Here is a 15223-nt window from a genome sequence, read left to right as displayed (position 1 = left end):
ATGCGCAGACCAGCTGGCTGGTGTGTTTACGGACATATTCAATCAATCCCTATCCCAGTCTGTTGTTCCCACATGCTTCAAGAGGGCCACCATTGTTCCTGTTCCCAAGAAAGCTAAGGTAACTGAGCTAAACGACTACCGCCCCGTAGCACTCACTTCCGTCATCATGAAGTGCTTTGAGAGACTAGTCAAGGACCATATCACCTCCATCCTACCTGACACCCTAGACCCACTCCAATTTGCTTACCACCGAAATAGGTCCACAGACGATGCAATCTCAACCACACTGCACACTGCCCTAACCCATCTGGACCAGAGGAATACCTATGTGAGAAAGCTGTTCATCGACTACAGCTCGGCATTTAACACCATAGTGCCCTCCAAGCTCATCATCAAGCTCGAGACCCTGGGTCTCAACCCCGCCCTGTGCAACTGGGTACTGGACTTCCTGACGGGCTGCCCCCAGGTGGTGAGGGTAGGCAACAACATCTCCACCCCGCTGATCCTCAACACTGGGGTCCCACAAGGGTGCGTTCTGAGCCCTCTCCTGTACTCCCTGTTCACCCACGACTGCGTGGCCACGCACGCCTCCAACTCAATCATCAAGTTTGCGGACGACACAACAGTGGTAGGCTTGATTACCAACAACGACGAGACGGCCTACAGGGAGGAGGTGAGGGCCCTCGGAGTGTGGTGTCAGGAAAATAACCTCACACTCAACGTCAACAAAACTAAGGAGATGATTGTGGACTTCAGGAAACAGCACGTCGATGGAACAGTAGTGGAGAGGGTAGTAAGTTAAGTTCCTCGGCGTACACATCACAGACAAACTGAATTGGTCCACCCACACAGACAGCATCGTGAAGAAGGCGCAGCAGCGCCTCTTCAACCTCAGGAGGCTGAAGAAATTCGGCTTGTAACCAAAAGCACACAAACTTCTACAGATGCACAATCGAGAGCATCCTGTCGGGCTGTATCATCGCCTGGTACGGCAACTGCTCCGCCCACAACCGTAAGGCTCTCCAGAGGGTAGTGAGGTCTGCACAACACATCACCGGGGGCAAACTACCTGCCCTCCAGGACACCTACACCACCCGATGTCACAGGAAGGCCATAAAGATCATCAAGGACAACAACCACCCGAGCCACTGCCTGTTCACCCCGCTATCATCCAGAAGGCGAGGTCAGTACAGGTGCATCAAAGCTGGGACCGAGAGACTGAAAAACAGCTTATATCTCAAGGCCATCAGACTGTTAAACAGCCACCACTAACATTGGGTGGCTGCTGCAAACACACTGACTCAACTTTAATAATGGGAATTGATGTAAAATATATCACTAGCCACTTTAAACAATGCTACTTAATATAATGTTTACATACCCTACATTACTCATCTCATATGTATACGTATATACTGTACTCTATATCATCTACTGCATCTTTATGTAATACATGTATCACTAGCCACTTTAACTATGCCACTTTGTTTACATACTCATCTCATATGTATATACTGCACTCAATACCATCTACTGTATCTTGCCTATGCCGCTCTGTACCATCACTCAGTCATATATCTTTATGTACATATTCTTTATCCCCTTACACTTGTGTCTATAAGGTAGTAGTTTTGGAATTGTTAGCTAGATTACTTGTTGGTTATTACTGCATTGTCGGAACTAGAAGCACAAGCATTTCGCTACACTCGCATTAACATCTGCTAACCATGTGTATGTGACAAATACAATTTGATTTGATTTGACACACACGAGAGAGACGTTTAATGATTTTTAGTTGCTTTGGCAAAGTAAATATGGAATGTCAACAGCATCTATAATGTTGACATTATATCTAGGATGCTGGCCATTTGTCTAGCTAAATGTTACAGTATGCATCATACATACAAGATGGTGATGAATGGTCCATGGCATCATTAGGCTGGGTCAACTCTGCATTAGTGTGGCATTAGACTACGATGTGTCCTGATGCGCACCAGTCTGGCTGTCAGTTCGTGCTCGAGGGGCAACTTCCTCCTCCATCCTACACCCTCGTAGTCAGGCAGCCATGTTGGAAGATAAGCCTGGTCACGTTGGTAAAGTGGCCACACCTTGTCTCACACACCCCCCCCCCCCCCCCCCTGCTCTGACATTCACAAAGCTTCACTACAGAGAGCTGGCTCATCATTCATCACCCATTGACTAAGGTCAGTGACAGGTTAACTAACAACACTGCTTCAGTGTGGTTGTAAACAGTGGACCTTAGACCTTCCTCTTTCCTAGCTGTAGAAAGTGAAGAGAGAGAAGTTAAACTCCGGGGTTGTAAGGAGAAAACACACCTGAGCTGAGAAAAGAGAAGTCAAAACACACCTGAGCAGAGAGAAGAGAAGTCAAAACACACCTGAGCTGAGAGAAGACAAGTCAAAACACACCTGAGCTGAGAAAAGAGAAGTCAAAACACAAGAAGAGACGTAACCCCCTGCAAACAGCACAAAACAGAAACTGAACACACACAAAAGAAACTAAGCAAGTGCTAAAACACAGACAGACAGACACAGAGAGAGAGAGAGACACATACACACAGAGCCACACACACACTCCACTCTCACTAATGACTTTCCAGTGATCTAGCTGAATGTGGGCTCCGTCCAACTCCAACACCCTGCTCAAACTTTTCTTTGTCCTCACATTTCAACAGAAGCAGCATACTGGTTTACTCCTTCTCTCCTCCCTGAGCAGGGCAGGCTGGAGGGGCTGAGCCTGGAGGGGCTGAGCCTGGAGGGGCTGAGCCTGGAGGGGCTGAGACTGGAGGGGCTGAGCCTGGAGGGGCTGAGCCTGGAGGGGCTGTGCCTGGAGGGGCTGTGCCTGGAGGGGCTGAGCCTGGAGGGGCTGTGCCTAGAGGGGCTGTGCCTGGAGGGGCTGAGCCTGGAGGGGCTGAGCCTGGAGGGGCTGAGCCTGGAGGGGCTATGCCTGGAGGGGCTGAGCCTGGAGTGGCTGACTAAGAGGTCTTTAGGGGGATGCCTTGGAAGGAACATGCAAAACACCACCTGGTTTACAGAACAGAAGACAAAGGCCATTGTTTCCAGCAGGCTTTGTTTACTAGACAGGCTGGTGGTTTCGGGTTAGACAACTTCCTGTATGAGGCTGAGAAAGAGAACAGACAACTGAACAGACTGAGCCAGAACAACACTGTGGTTTTTATATATATGATCCCACCTGCCTGCCTCTGTAGTTATCGTGAGAACGACAACGTTTAGAAGAACACATTCGGGGACCACACACACACACACACACACACACACAAAATGTCATGTTAACGGAGGATTCTGTTTTTCACACAGAAAAGACAAATCTGTACTTGCAGATGTAGAATGAGTCTTATTGTAAATTCGGCTCGGCTTTAGTCAGGTTTCGCGCTAAATATCAGGAATAAAAAAAATGGGCAAATTTTGCTCTTCTCCATAAAATAACCCTTGTTCTCATCTTGACCAATTAAATTCCACCATTCAGAAACTTTTCTCCCATGTTGTTTTTCCTCCAGACTAACTTCAAATCAAAACAGTAGTCAAATGGAGCTTGCTGAATTCTTTCTATGATAAACAGTAGAAATATAATGGCCACGCATAGTTTCTGCACAAAAAATACCTAGCTTTTTCCCATAAGCAGCTACGCTAATTTACTTCTCTGCCGATGGGGTTGCATAAATGTATTTTGTGTGGAGAAAAACTATAGTTTCTCACCCTTGAGATCTCGATTGAAGCAACAACAACAACAAATCACTTTTGACTTTCAATATCACACACAGTTGAAAGAGATAAAAAAAACTGCTGATTTGTTGAGGTCTGCATTTTGAAAATACAGATTTCTAAAGGCTAAGGCACGCGCAAACACAAATGTACCGTTTGTAAATGTAGCCCCTGGCTCTCCGCAAATGCTGCCGTCTGCTTTGCTTAATATAAGGAATTTGTAAAGATTTATACTTTTACTTTATGATACTTAAGTATTATTTAGAACCAAATACTTGTAGACTTTTAATCCAGTCGTATATATTACTGGGTGACTTTCACTTTAACTTGAGTAACTTTCTATTCAGGTATCTATCCTTTTACTCAACTATGACAACTGGGTACTTTTCCCACCACTGCTTATGGGATATGTGTTTTGTCAGATTCCACAGGGATTCTTGGGGTGACAGGGTAGCCTAGTGGTTAGAGCGTTGGACTAATAACCGGAAGGTTGCAAGTTCAAACCCCCCGAGCTGACAATGTACAAATCTGTCGTTCTGCCCCTGAACAGGTAGTTAACCCAATGTTCCTAGGCCGTCATTGAAAATAAGTGACTTAACTGACTTGCCTAGTTAAATAAAAGGTAAAAAAAAATGTTGTGGACACTACATCTATGACACTACACCTATGTGTTTTTATCAGTTTCTTTATAAAGAATATTTTGTGAACTCCATGACAGTAGCTAAAACAAGGGGCTATAGCAGCACACAAGTAGACTACAAATGAATGCTGGGGAGAAATTGGAGCGGGCGAGGAGGTCGTGGCCCCAGCCTTTAGGAAACTCGCTCTGCACTCTGCACCAATACGCTGACACACACTCCCAGATATCTAGGGCATGGCTGGTCTTGACATTTTCCTCTGCCCGTGTGGTCAGAGCCAGGCAGCCTTCATGACGTATAGCCTAGCATACACTCTCTAATTATCAAAGTTCCTAGACTAGCCCGAACTTCTCTTTTTCACAAAAATCTTTTCACAACTTAACTGAAGACAAAACGTCTTATATAAGAGGTATTCACACAAAGAGAAACCAAAGTGTTTCCGAAACCAACGAAAGCAGCCTGTTCAGTCTGAGATAGCCCTCCGCAGCCTGTTCGGTCCGAGCCAGCAGCCTGTTCGGTCCGAGCCAGCAGCCTGTTCGGTCCGAGCCAGCAGCCTGTTCGGTCCGAGCCAGCAGCCTGTTCGGTCCGAGCCAGCAGCCTGTTCGGTCCGAGCCAGCAGCCTGTTCGGTCCGAGCCAGCAGCCTGTTCGGTCCGAGCCAGCAGCCTGTTCGGTCCGAGCCAGCAGCCTGTTCAGTTCGAGACAGCAGCCTGTTCGGTCCGAGACAGCAGCCTGTTCGGTCCGAGACAGCAGCCTGTTCGGTCCGAGACAGCAGCCTGTTCGGTCCGAGACAGCAGCCTGTTCAGTCTGAGATAGAGACAATCCGATTCCAAACAAGAACATGCTTTTGAGACAGAGGTGTGAGATCAGTTATGGGAATAAACCATAAACTGTCCTCCTCCACATCCCAGTACATCCCTAACCCTAGCATCATGTCCACTGTCCTCCTCCACATCCCTAAAAGCATGTCCACTGTCGTCCTCCACATCCCTAACCCTAGCATCATGTCCACTGTCCTCCACATCCCAGTACATCCCTAACCCTAGCATCATGTCCACTGTCCTCCACATCCCTAATATCATGTCCACTGTCCTCCTCCACATCCCTAACCCTAGCATCATGTCCACTGTCCTCCACATCCCAGTACATCCCTAACCCTAGCATCATGTCCACTGTCCTCCTCCACATCATGTCCACTGTCCTCCTCCACATCCCTAACCCTAGCATCATATCCACTGTCCTCCTCCACATCCCAGTTCATCCCTAACCCTAGCATCATGTCCACTGTCCTCCACATCCCTAACCCTAGCATCATGTCCACTGTCCTCCTCCACATCCCTAACCCTAGCATCATGTCCACTGTCCTCCACATCCCTAACCCTAGCATCATGTCCACTGTCCTCCTCCACATCCCTAACCCTAGCATCATGTCCACTGTCCTCCTCCACATCCCAGTTCATCCCTAACCCTAGCATCATGTCTACTGTCCTCCACATCCCTAACCCTAGCATCATGTCCACTGTCCTCCACATCCCTAACCCTAGCATCATGTCCACTGTCCTCCTCCACATCCCTAACCCTAGCATCATGTCCAGTCCTCCTCCACATCCCTAACCCTAGCATCATGTCCAGTCCTCCTCCACATCCCTAACATCATATCCACTGTCCTCCTCCACATCCCTAACCCTAGCATCATATCCACTGTTCTCCACATCCCTAACCCTAGCATCATGTCCACTGTCCTCCACATCCCTAACCCTAGCATCATGTCCACTGTCCTCCTCCACATCCCTAACATCATATCCACTGTCCTCCTCCACATCCCAGTTCATCCCTAACCCTAGCATCATATTCACTGTCCTCCTCCACATCCCAGTACATCCCTAACCCTAGCATCATATCCACTGTCCTCCTCCACATCCCAGTACATCCCTAACCCTAGCATCATGTCCACTGTCCTCCTCCACATCCCTAACCCTAGCATCATGTCCACTGTCCTCCTCCACATCCCTAGCATCATGTCCACTGTCCTCCTCCACATCCCTAACATCATATCCACTGTCCTCCTCCACATCCCTATCATCATATCCACTGTCCTCCTCCACATCCCTAACATCATATCCACTGTCCTCCTCCACATCCCTATCATCATATCCACTGTCCTCCTCCACATCCCTATCATCATATCCACTGTCCTCCTCCACATCCCTATCATCATATCCACTGTCCTCCTCCACATCCCTATCATCATATCCACTGTCCTCCTCCACATCCCTATCATCATATCCACTGTCCTCCTCCACATCCCTAACATCATATCCACTGTCCTCCTCCACATCCCTAACATCATCCGTAGCACGCGCTCCAGCAGGTGTATCTCACTGATCATCCCTAAAGCCAACACCTCATTTGGCCGCCTTTCGTTCCAGTACTCTGCTGCCTGTGACTGGAACGAATTGCAAAAATCGCTGAAGTTGGAGACTTTTATCTCCCTCACCAACTTCAAACATCAGCTATCTGAGCAGCTAACCGATCGCTGCAGCTGTACATAGTCTATTGGTAAATAGCCCACCCTTTTCACCTACCTCATCCCCGTACTGTTTTTATTTATTTACTTTTCTGCTCTTCTGCACACCAATATCTCTACCTGTACATGACCATCTGATCTTTTATCACTCCAGTGTTAATCTGCAAAATTGTAATTATTTGCCTACCTCCTCATGCCTTTTGCACACATTGTATATAGACCCCCCCTTTGTTTTCTACTGTGTTATTGACTTGTTAATTGTTTACTCCATGTGTAACTCTTTGTTGTATGCTCACACTGCTATGCTTTATCTTGGCCAGGTCGCAGTTGCAAATGAGAACTTGTTCTCAACTAGCCTACCTGGTTAAATAAAGGTGAAATAAAATAAAATAAAAAATCATATCCACTGTCCTCCTCCACATCCTGTCCTCCTCCACATCCCTAACATCATATCCACTATCCTCCACTCCTCTCTTCCCTTTAGTTTGTTCTGGACCAGAGGTGAGCCATTTCCCCTTTCTCACAGAAAAAAAAAAAAACACACACGCACACACGGTTTCCCAAAAGCATCATGCTAAGATCCTCTTGGAACAATAGGATCCTGTGGTTCTAGTGATTAACTTAGCCGTATCTTTCTTTTGGGAAACCGGGACCTGGTCTGTGTGAGAGAGTGACTTTTAGCCCCCACTGTTCACTTCCTGCCCAGCCTTTCCTCGGAATCAGTGAGAGATTTAGTCCTAACCATCTGGTAAATGCTATACCACTAGAAAAGTCAAGAGACTGAATCAGAGCAGAGATGTAGATGTGTCCAGAGGGAGAGAGAGAGTGAGAGCTTATCGTAACTGACTACAATGAACTAACAACTTATAATTTATTCCCCATGTTGACCGTCTCTCTGAGATCACATTCTCTGGAACTACACAGCTGTCTAGAGACAGCTGCTTCCCCTTGGTGTGTGTGTGTGTTACAGAATAACATACTGTAGCGTAGAGGCATGCGAGTTCAACTTCTCTATACTAGAGGTCGACCGATTAATCGGAATGGCTGATTAATTAGGGCCGATTTCAAGTTTTCATAACAATCGGAAATCAGTATTTTTTGGGCGACGATTTGCAGTTTTTTTTTTTTACACCTTTATTTAACCAGTAAAGTCAGTTAAGAACACATTCTTATTTTCAATGACGGCCTAGGAACAGTGGGTTAACTGCCTGTTCAGGGGCAGAACGACAGATTTTCACCTTGTCAGCTGGGGGATCCAATCTTGCAACCTTACAGTTAACTAGTCCAACGCAATAACGACCTGCCTCTCGCTCGTTGCACTCCACAAGGAGACTGCCTGTTACGCGAATGCAGTAAGCCAAGGTAAGTTGCTAGCTAGCATTAAACTTATCTTATAAAAAACAATCAATCATAATCACTAGTTAACTACACATGGTTGATGATATTACTAGATATTATCTAGCGTGTCCTGCGTTGTATATAATCTGACTGAGCATACAAGCATACAAGTATCTAAGTATCTGACTGAGCGGTGGTAGGCAGAAGCAGGCGCGTAAACATTCAAACAGCACTTTCGTGCATTTGGCCAGCAGCTCTTCGTTGTGCGTCAAGCACTGCGCGGTTTATGACTTCAAGCCTATCAACTCCCGAGATGAGGCTCGTGTAACCGAAGTGAAATGGCTAGCTCGTTAGCGCGCGCTAATTGTCGTTGTGTTGCTGGTTCGAGCCCAGGGAGGAGCGAGGAGAGGGACGGAAGCTATACTGTTACACTGGCAATACTAAAGTGCCTATAAGAACATCCAATAGTCAAAGGTTAATGAAATACAAATGGTATAGAGGGAAATAGTCCTATAATTTCAATAATAACTACAATCTAAAACTTCTTACCTTGGAATATTGAAGACTCATGTTAAAAGGAACCACCAGCTTTCATATGTTCTCATGTTCTGAGCAAGGAACTGAAACGTTAGCTTTCTTACATAGCACATATTGCACTTTTACGTTCTTCTCCAACACTTAGTTTTTGCATTATTTAAACCAAATAGAACATGTTTCATTATTTACTTGAGGTTAAATTGATTTTATTGATGTATTATATTAAGTTAAAATAAGTGTTCATTCAGTATTGTTGTAATGGTCATTATTACAAATAAATAAATAAAAATCGACCGATTAATCGGTATCGGCTGTTTTTTTTTTTTGATCCTCCAATAATCGGTATCGGCGTTGAAAAATCATTAAAAAAAAATCGGTCGACCTCTAGTCTATACATCCGTTTTCACATCCTGTGTCTTCAATGTTCCGGTGACGCCTGTTTGGCAAGTTTCTTTGAAGCCTGTTTGACACAACAAGTCTAAATATGCCCGACGAATAGGTCTACATTTCTGCTCACTATTCATCTCTATTCCCCTGCCGTGCCTTTGTTTTTTCCTGTGGCTGGAATAAGCCTGTCAAGAGTAATGGAATTTGATATTCATGAAACCCTCCACCAGACTAATCCTCCGACTCCTGTATGTGATGTGCCCTGTGGGAATAAGGTGTTATGAAGGGGGGGGGGGGTACATGGTGAGATGGCTAGAGGGGAGGAAATGAAGGCTTGGGACGTTTCTAACGTTTCTACCTTCGTACTGGTTTCCTCAGTTCCTCCCAAAGCTCATTGGAGGAGGAATGATGTAAGGTACCTCCCTCTGACCTCCTCTTCCAATGAGCTTTGAGAGGAATTAAATAGGAAACAAGGACAGAGGAAAATAATTCAGACTAAGTCACAGACTAAAATGGTAAATGAGACCAATCCAGCCTTAGACCAGAGGATGAGAGATATCAAATAAACATGGGCCTGTAAAGCTGGTAATAATAATAATAATAATAATAATAATATTATTAATGTTTCTGCCAGGTATGCCATCTCTGTGATCTGTTTATCTTGTGGGAATATATGGGCCGTGACATTGGCAGAGGCACACACAGTTAGGAGAATGCGGTCCCAGACATTTGACCAGCTGCATTTTAAATTTAACGGACATTTACCGGGCCCATATGCATTGGGTTCCTAACCTGATTAGGACGTCCAGCCACGATGTTCAGAATGACAGAAATCACATTATGGTAATTCATCTTAACAGAACATTCAAGTCGAGGATGGAATGATGTGAGGTCCCCTTCTTACTGAATTCCAATGTGTCATTTGAAGACGTTAGAACAACTGTCCAACACTTACCTTTCATCAGCCAACAAGACGAGTAACCAACAGCAACATCGCCAGCCAACAAGACGAGTAACCAACAGCAACATCGCCAGCCAACAAGACGAGTAACCAACAGCAACATCGTCAGCCAACAAGACGAGTAACCAACAGCAACATCGTCAGCCAACAAGACGAGTAACCAACAGCAACATCGTCAGCCAACAAGACAAGTAAAACAACATCACTAGCCAACAAGACAAGTAACACAACATCACTAGCCAACAAGATGAGTAACCAACAGCAACATCGCCAGCCAACAAGACTAGTAACCAACAGCAACATCACCAGCCAACAAGACTAGTAACCAACAGCAACATCGCCAGCCAACAAGACTAGTAACCAACAGCAACATCACCAGCCAACAAGACGAGTAAAACAACATCACTAGCCAACAAGACAAGTAAAGCAACATCCACATCACTAGCCAACAAGACAAGTAAACAACATTAACATCACTAGCCAACAAGACAAGTAAACAACATTAACATCACTAGCCAACAAGACAAGTACACAACATCAACATCACTAGCCAACAAGACAAGTAAACAACATCAACATCACTAGCCAACAAGACAAGTAAACAACATCAACATCACGAGCCAACAAGACAAGTAAACAACATCAACATCACGAGCCAACAAGACAAGTAAACAACATCAACATCACGAGCCAACAAGACAAGTAAACAACATCAACATCACTAGCCAACAAGACAAGTAAACAACATCAACATCACTAGCCAACAAGACAAGTAAACAACATCAACATCACTAGCCAACAAGACAAGTAAACAACATCAACATCACTAGCCAACAAGACAAGTAAACAACATCAACATCACTAGCCAACAAGACAAGTAAACATCATCAACATCACTAGCCAACAAGACAAGTAAACAACATCAACATCACTAGCCAACAAGACAAGTAAACAACATCAACATCACTAGCCAACAAGACAAGTAAAACAACATCAACATCACTAGCCAACAAGACAAGTAAACAACATCAACATCACTAGCCAACAAGACAAGTAAACAACATCAACATCACTAGCCAACAAGACAAGTAAACAACATCAACATCACTAGCCAACAAGACAAGTAAACAACATCAACATCACTAGCCAACAAGACAAGTAAACAACATCAACATCACTAGCCAACAAGACAAGTAAACATCATCAACATCACTAGCCAACAAGACAAGTAAACAACATCAACATCACTAGCCAACAAGACAAGTAAACAACATCACTAGCCTATGTCAATCTACTGTCCCCCACCGAAGACTCTGTTGCTACAACACCTTGCTTGTTTCATCACGTTGTTAAGAATTTATAATGACGGTCTTCATCCATAACCGTCTGGAACATGATTATAATTGTGCCAGCCCTAACACACACACACACACACACACACACACACACACACACACACACACACACACACACACACACACACACACACACACACACACACACACACACACACACACACACACACACACACACACACACACACACACACACACACACACACACACACACACACACACACACACACAGGTACAGAGGGGTAGGAGGGGAACTATTTTCAGATGTCACATTAAAAAGGAAAATCAATTAGAGCTCTGAAAAAAACATCCCTGGGGCCACTGCATCACACCACACCCCTCTACACACAGACATCTGCCTGCTTCGGTAAGGACATCTAGCAAGGCTCTCAAGCAATCTGTGTGGAGTGTGTTTTTGTGCAGGGTGAGGAGCAACGCAGCAACGACCTTCTGAGCAACGGAGACGAGAGAAAGGAAAACCCGAGGGAGGGGTAGAAAGACTCCACGCATGAATGGGTATGCTGCGTCAGTGTGTACGTCTGTGCTGCGCCAGCGTGTGAGTCTGTGCTGCGCGTCTGCTGCGCCAGCGTGTGTGTCTGTTGCGCCAGCGTGTGTGTCTGTGCTGCGCCAGCGTGTGTGTCTGTGCTGCGCCAGCGTGTGAGTCTGTGCTGCGCGTCTGCTGCGCCAGCGTGTGTGTCTGTTGCGCCAGCGTGTGTGTCTGTGCTGCGCCAGCGTGTGTGTCTGTGCTGCGCCAGCGTGTGTGTCTGTGCTGCGCCAGCGTGTGTGTCTGTGCTGCGCCAGAGTGTATGTGTGTCTGTGCTGCGCCAGAGTGTATGTGTGTCTGTGCTGCGTCGGCGTGTGTGCTGCGTCGGCGTGTCTGTGCTGCGTCGGCGTGTCTGTGCTGCGTCGGCGTGTCTGTGCTGCGTCGGCATGTCTGTGCTGCGCGGGTGTGGGTATTTCTTTGGATGGCGCTGTCTCTTACCTGATGCGTGTCCGTGGGGGAGCAGGGAGAGGAGGAGGAAGAGGATTGCAGACGTAGCCAGCCTGTGGACTGGAGAGGAAGAGGAGGCCAGGGCTCTCGTCTCACACAATACCATTCCATCACTCATCTTTTCCCCTGGAAACTCTACAGTCCTCTAAGCCTTAACCTGCAGGGCAGCGCGCGGGGGGGGGGGGGGGGGGGGAGACAAATTAGTACAGTATCAACATACAGCAATGATTACATAACAGAGAGAGAACGTGAGAGAAACAGAGGCAGAGAGAGAGGATTTACTCAGTCTGAACTCTCAGTCTGAACTCTCCGCAACACATTTCAGTTGGATTACTAATCCAGAGGGTGGCAGATTGACAGTGTGTGTGTAGCGCGCTGATCTCCTCAGGAGGAGAGAGAGAGAGAGATGCCAAGAGGTGACCATAGAGACGAGTCCCCTCAGCCAGCTGGTCCCGAGGCTCAATTCACTAACTTCTACCACCCAACTAAGGCTGTGTCTAGATTTGACAGTTCATGCAGCTTTAGTAGTCTGAACATAGGGCTCTCTGAACATAGGGCTCTCTGAACATAGGGCTCTCTGAACATAGGGCTCTCTGAACATAGGGCTCTCTGAACATAGGGCTCTCTGAACATAGGGCTCTCTGAACATAGGGCTCTCTGAACATAGGGCTCTCTGAACATAGGGCTCTCTGAACATAGGGCTCTCTGAACATAGGGCTCTCTGAACATAGGGCTCTGAACGGGCCATGCATCTACACTTAAAAATGTATTTTATTTATCTAGGTAAGTCAGTTAAGAACAAATACTTATTTACAATGATGGCCTACCCCGGCCAAACCCGGACGACGCTGGGCCAGTTGTGCGCTGCCCTATTGGACTCCCAATCACGGCCGGTTGTGATACAGCCTGGATTCGAACCAGGGTTTCTGTAGTGACGCCTCAAGCACTAAAATGCAGTGCCTAAAGACCGCTGCAACATACCCTGAGTGGGCTACCATGTCTACAGTGTCCAGAATCCCTTTTCCTGCACTACATTCAAATGCCAGCTATGCATCCTAAAAACGGTGGAGCAGGCTAAATATGGTCACACAACAACTGATGTCGCTAACTACTGTAACGAACTAGCCAGCAAACAACGCTAAAGGGATCTCATAACTCGCTCCTCCCACGCTAGGAATGCATTTCCTCCACCATTATAATGAAAAAGGTTTCTCTCAGTCCCAAAAAAAACACACATTTTCTGGAGACTTGTGGGAGGCGTGCTGATGATGTCGCACAATGTGCTTCCGGTAGCCAGAAAAGCGCCCAGGCGGTGGAGAAGACAACACATCACCTCCTGATGTGGTCCGATCTGAACACAATCAGACCACAAAACCACTTGTCAAATTAAAATCTAACTTTATTAGTCACACGCGCCGAATACAACAAGTGTAGACTTTACTGTTAAATATTTTACTTACAAGCCCTTAACCAACAGTGCTGCTCAAGAAGAGTTTAAAAAATATTTACCAAATAAACTAAAATAAAAAAATTATAAAAAGTAACAATAACAAGGCTATATACAGGGGGTACCGATACCGAGTCAGTGTGTGGGGGGGGTACAGGTTAGTTGAGGTAATTTGTTCATGTAGGTGGGGGTGAAGTGACTATGTATAGATAATAAACAGTGAGTTGCAGCAGTGTAAAAACAAAGGGGGGGGGGGGTCAATGTAAATTGTACAGTGGTCATTTAATTGTTCATCAGTCTTATGGCTGGGGGCTAGAAGCTGTTAAGGAGCCTTTTGGTCCTAGACTTGGTGGTCCGGTACCACTTGTTGTGCGGTAGCAGAGAGAACAGTCTATGACCTGGGTGACTGGAGTCTCTGACATTTTGATGGGCTGGTTTGTGCGTCTAGACTAGAGGTCGACCGATAATGATTTTTCAATGCCGATACCGATTATTGGAGGACCAAAAAAAGCCGATACCGATTAAATCGGGAACTGTTTTTAAAATTTATTTGCAAGAATGACAATTACAACAATACTCAATGAACACTTATTTTAACTTAATATTATACATCAATAAAATCAATTTAGCCTCAAATAAATAATGAAACATGTTCAATTTGGTTTAAATAATGCAAAAACACAGTGTTGGAGAAGAAAGTAAAAGTGCAATATGTGCCATGTAAGAAAGCTAATGTTTAAGTTCCTTGCTCAGAACATGAGAACATATGAAAGCTGGTGGTTCCTTTTAACATGAGTCTTCAATATTCCCAGGTAAACAGTATTAGGTTGTAGTCATTATAGGAATTATAGGACTATTTCTCTCTATACGATTTGTATTTTATATACCTTTGACTATAGGCACTTTAGTATTGCCAGTGTAACAGTATAGCTTCCGTCCCTCTCCTCGCTCCTACCTGGGCTCGAACCAGGAACACAACGACAACAGCCACCATCGAAGCAGCGTTACCCATGCAGAGCAAGGGGAACCACCACTCCAAGTCTCAGAGCGAGTGATGTTTGAAACGCTATTAGCGCACACCTCGCTAACTAGCTCGCCATTTCACATCGGTTATACCAGCCTAATCTCGGAGTTGATAGGCTTGAAGTCATAAACAGCGCAATGCTTGAAGCACAGCAAAGAGCTGCTGGCAAAACGCACGAAAGTGCTGTTTGAATGAATGCTTACGAGCCTGCTGCTGCCTACCACCGCTCAGTCAGACTGCTCTATCAAATCATAGACTTAGTTATAACATAATAACA

General features: G+C 45.8%; 1 protein-coding gene across 1 annotated transcript in view; it reads right to left on the bottom strand.

The window, feature by feature from the left end:
- Positions 1–15223, bottom strand: part of LOC109880264 (sushi domain-containing protein 6-like) — a 67631-nt gene that overhangs the window by 33826 nt on the left and 18582 nt on the right. Inside the window, 1 exon segment of the mRNA XM_031800176.1 lies at positions 12467–12632. Coding sequence (XP_031656036.1) covers positions 12467–12593 — 127 coding nt within the window. The 5' untranslated portion in view covers positions 12594–12632.

This window comes from Oncorhynchus kisutch, linkage group LG21 (assembly GCF_002021735.2).
Source record: "Oncorhynchus kisutch isolate 150728-3 linkage group LG21, Okis_V2, whole genome shotgun sequence".
Lineage (NCBI taxonomy): Eukaryota > Metazoa > Chordata > Actinopteri > Salmoniformes > Salmonidae > Oncorhynchus > Oncorhynchus kisutch.
The sequence above is the reverse complement of the archived record's forward strand: the minus strand, read 5'-3'. Positions and strand labels throughout refer to the sequence as shown.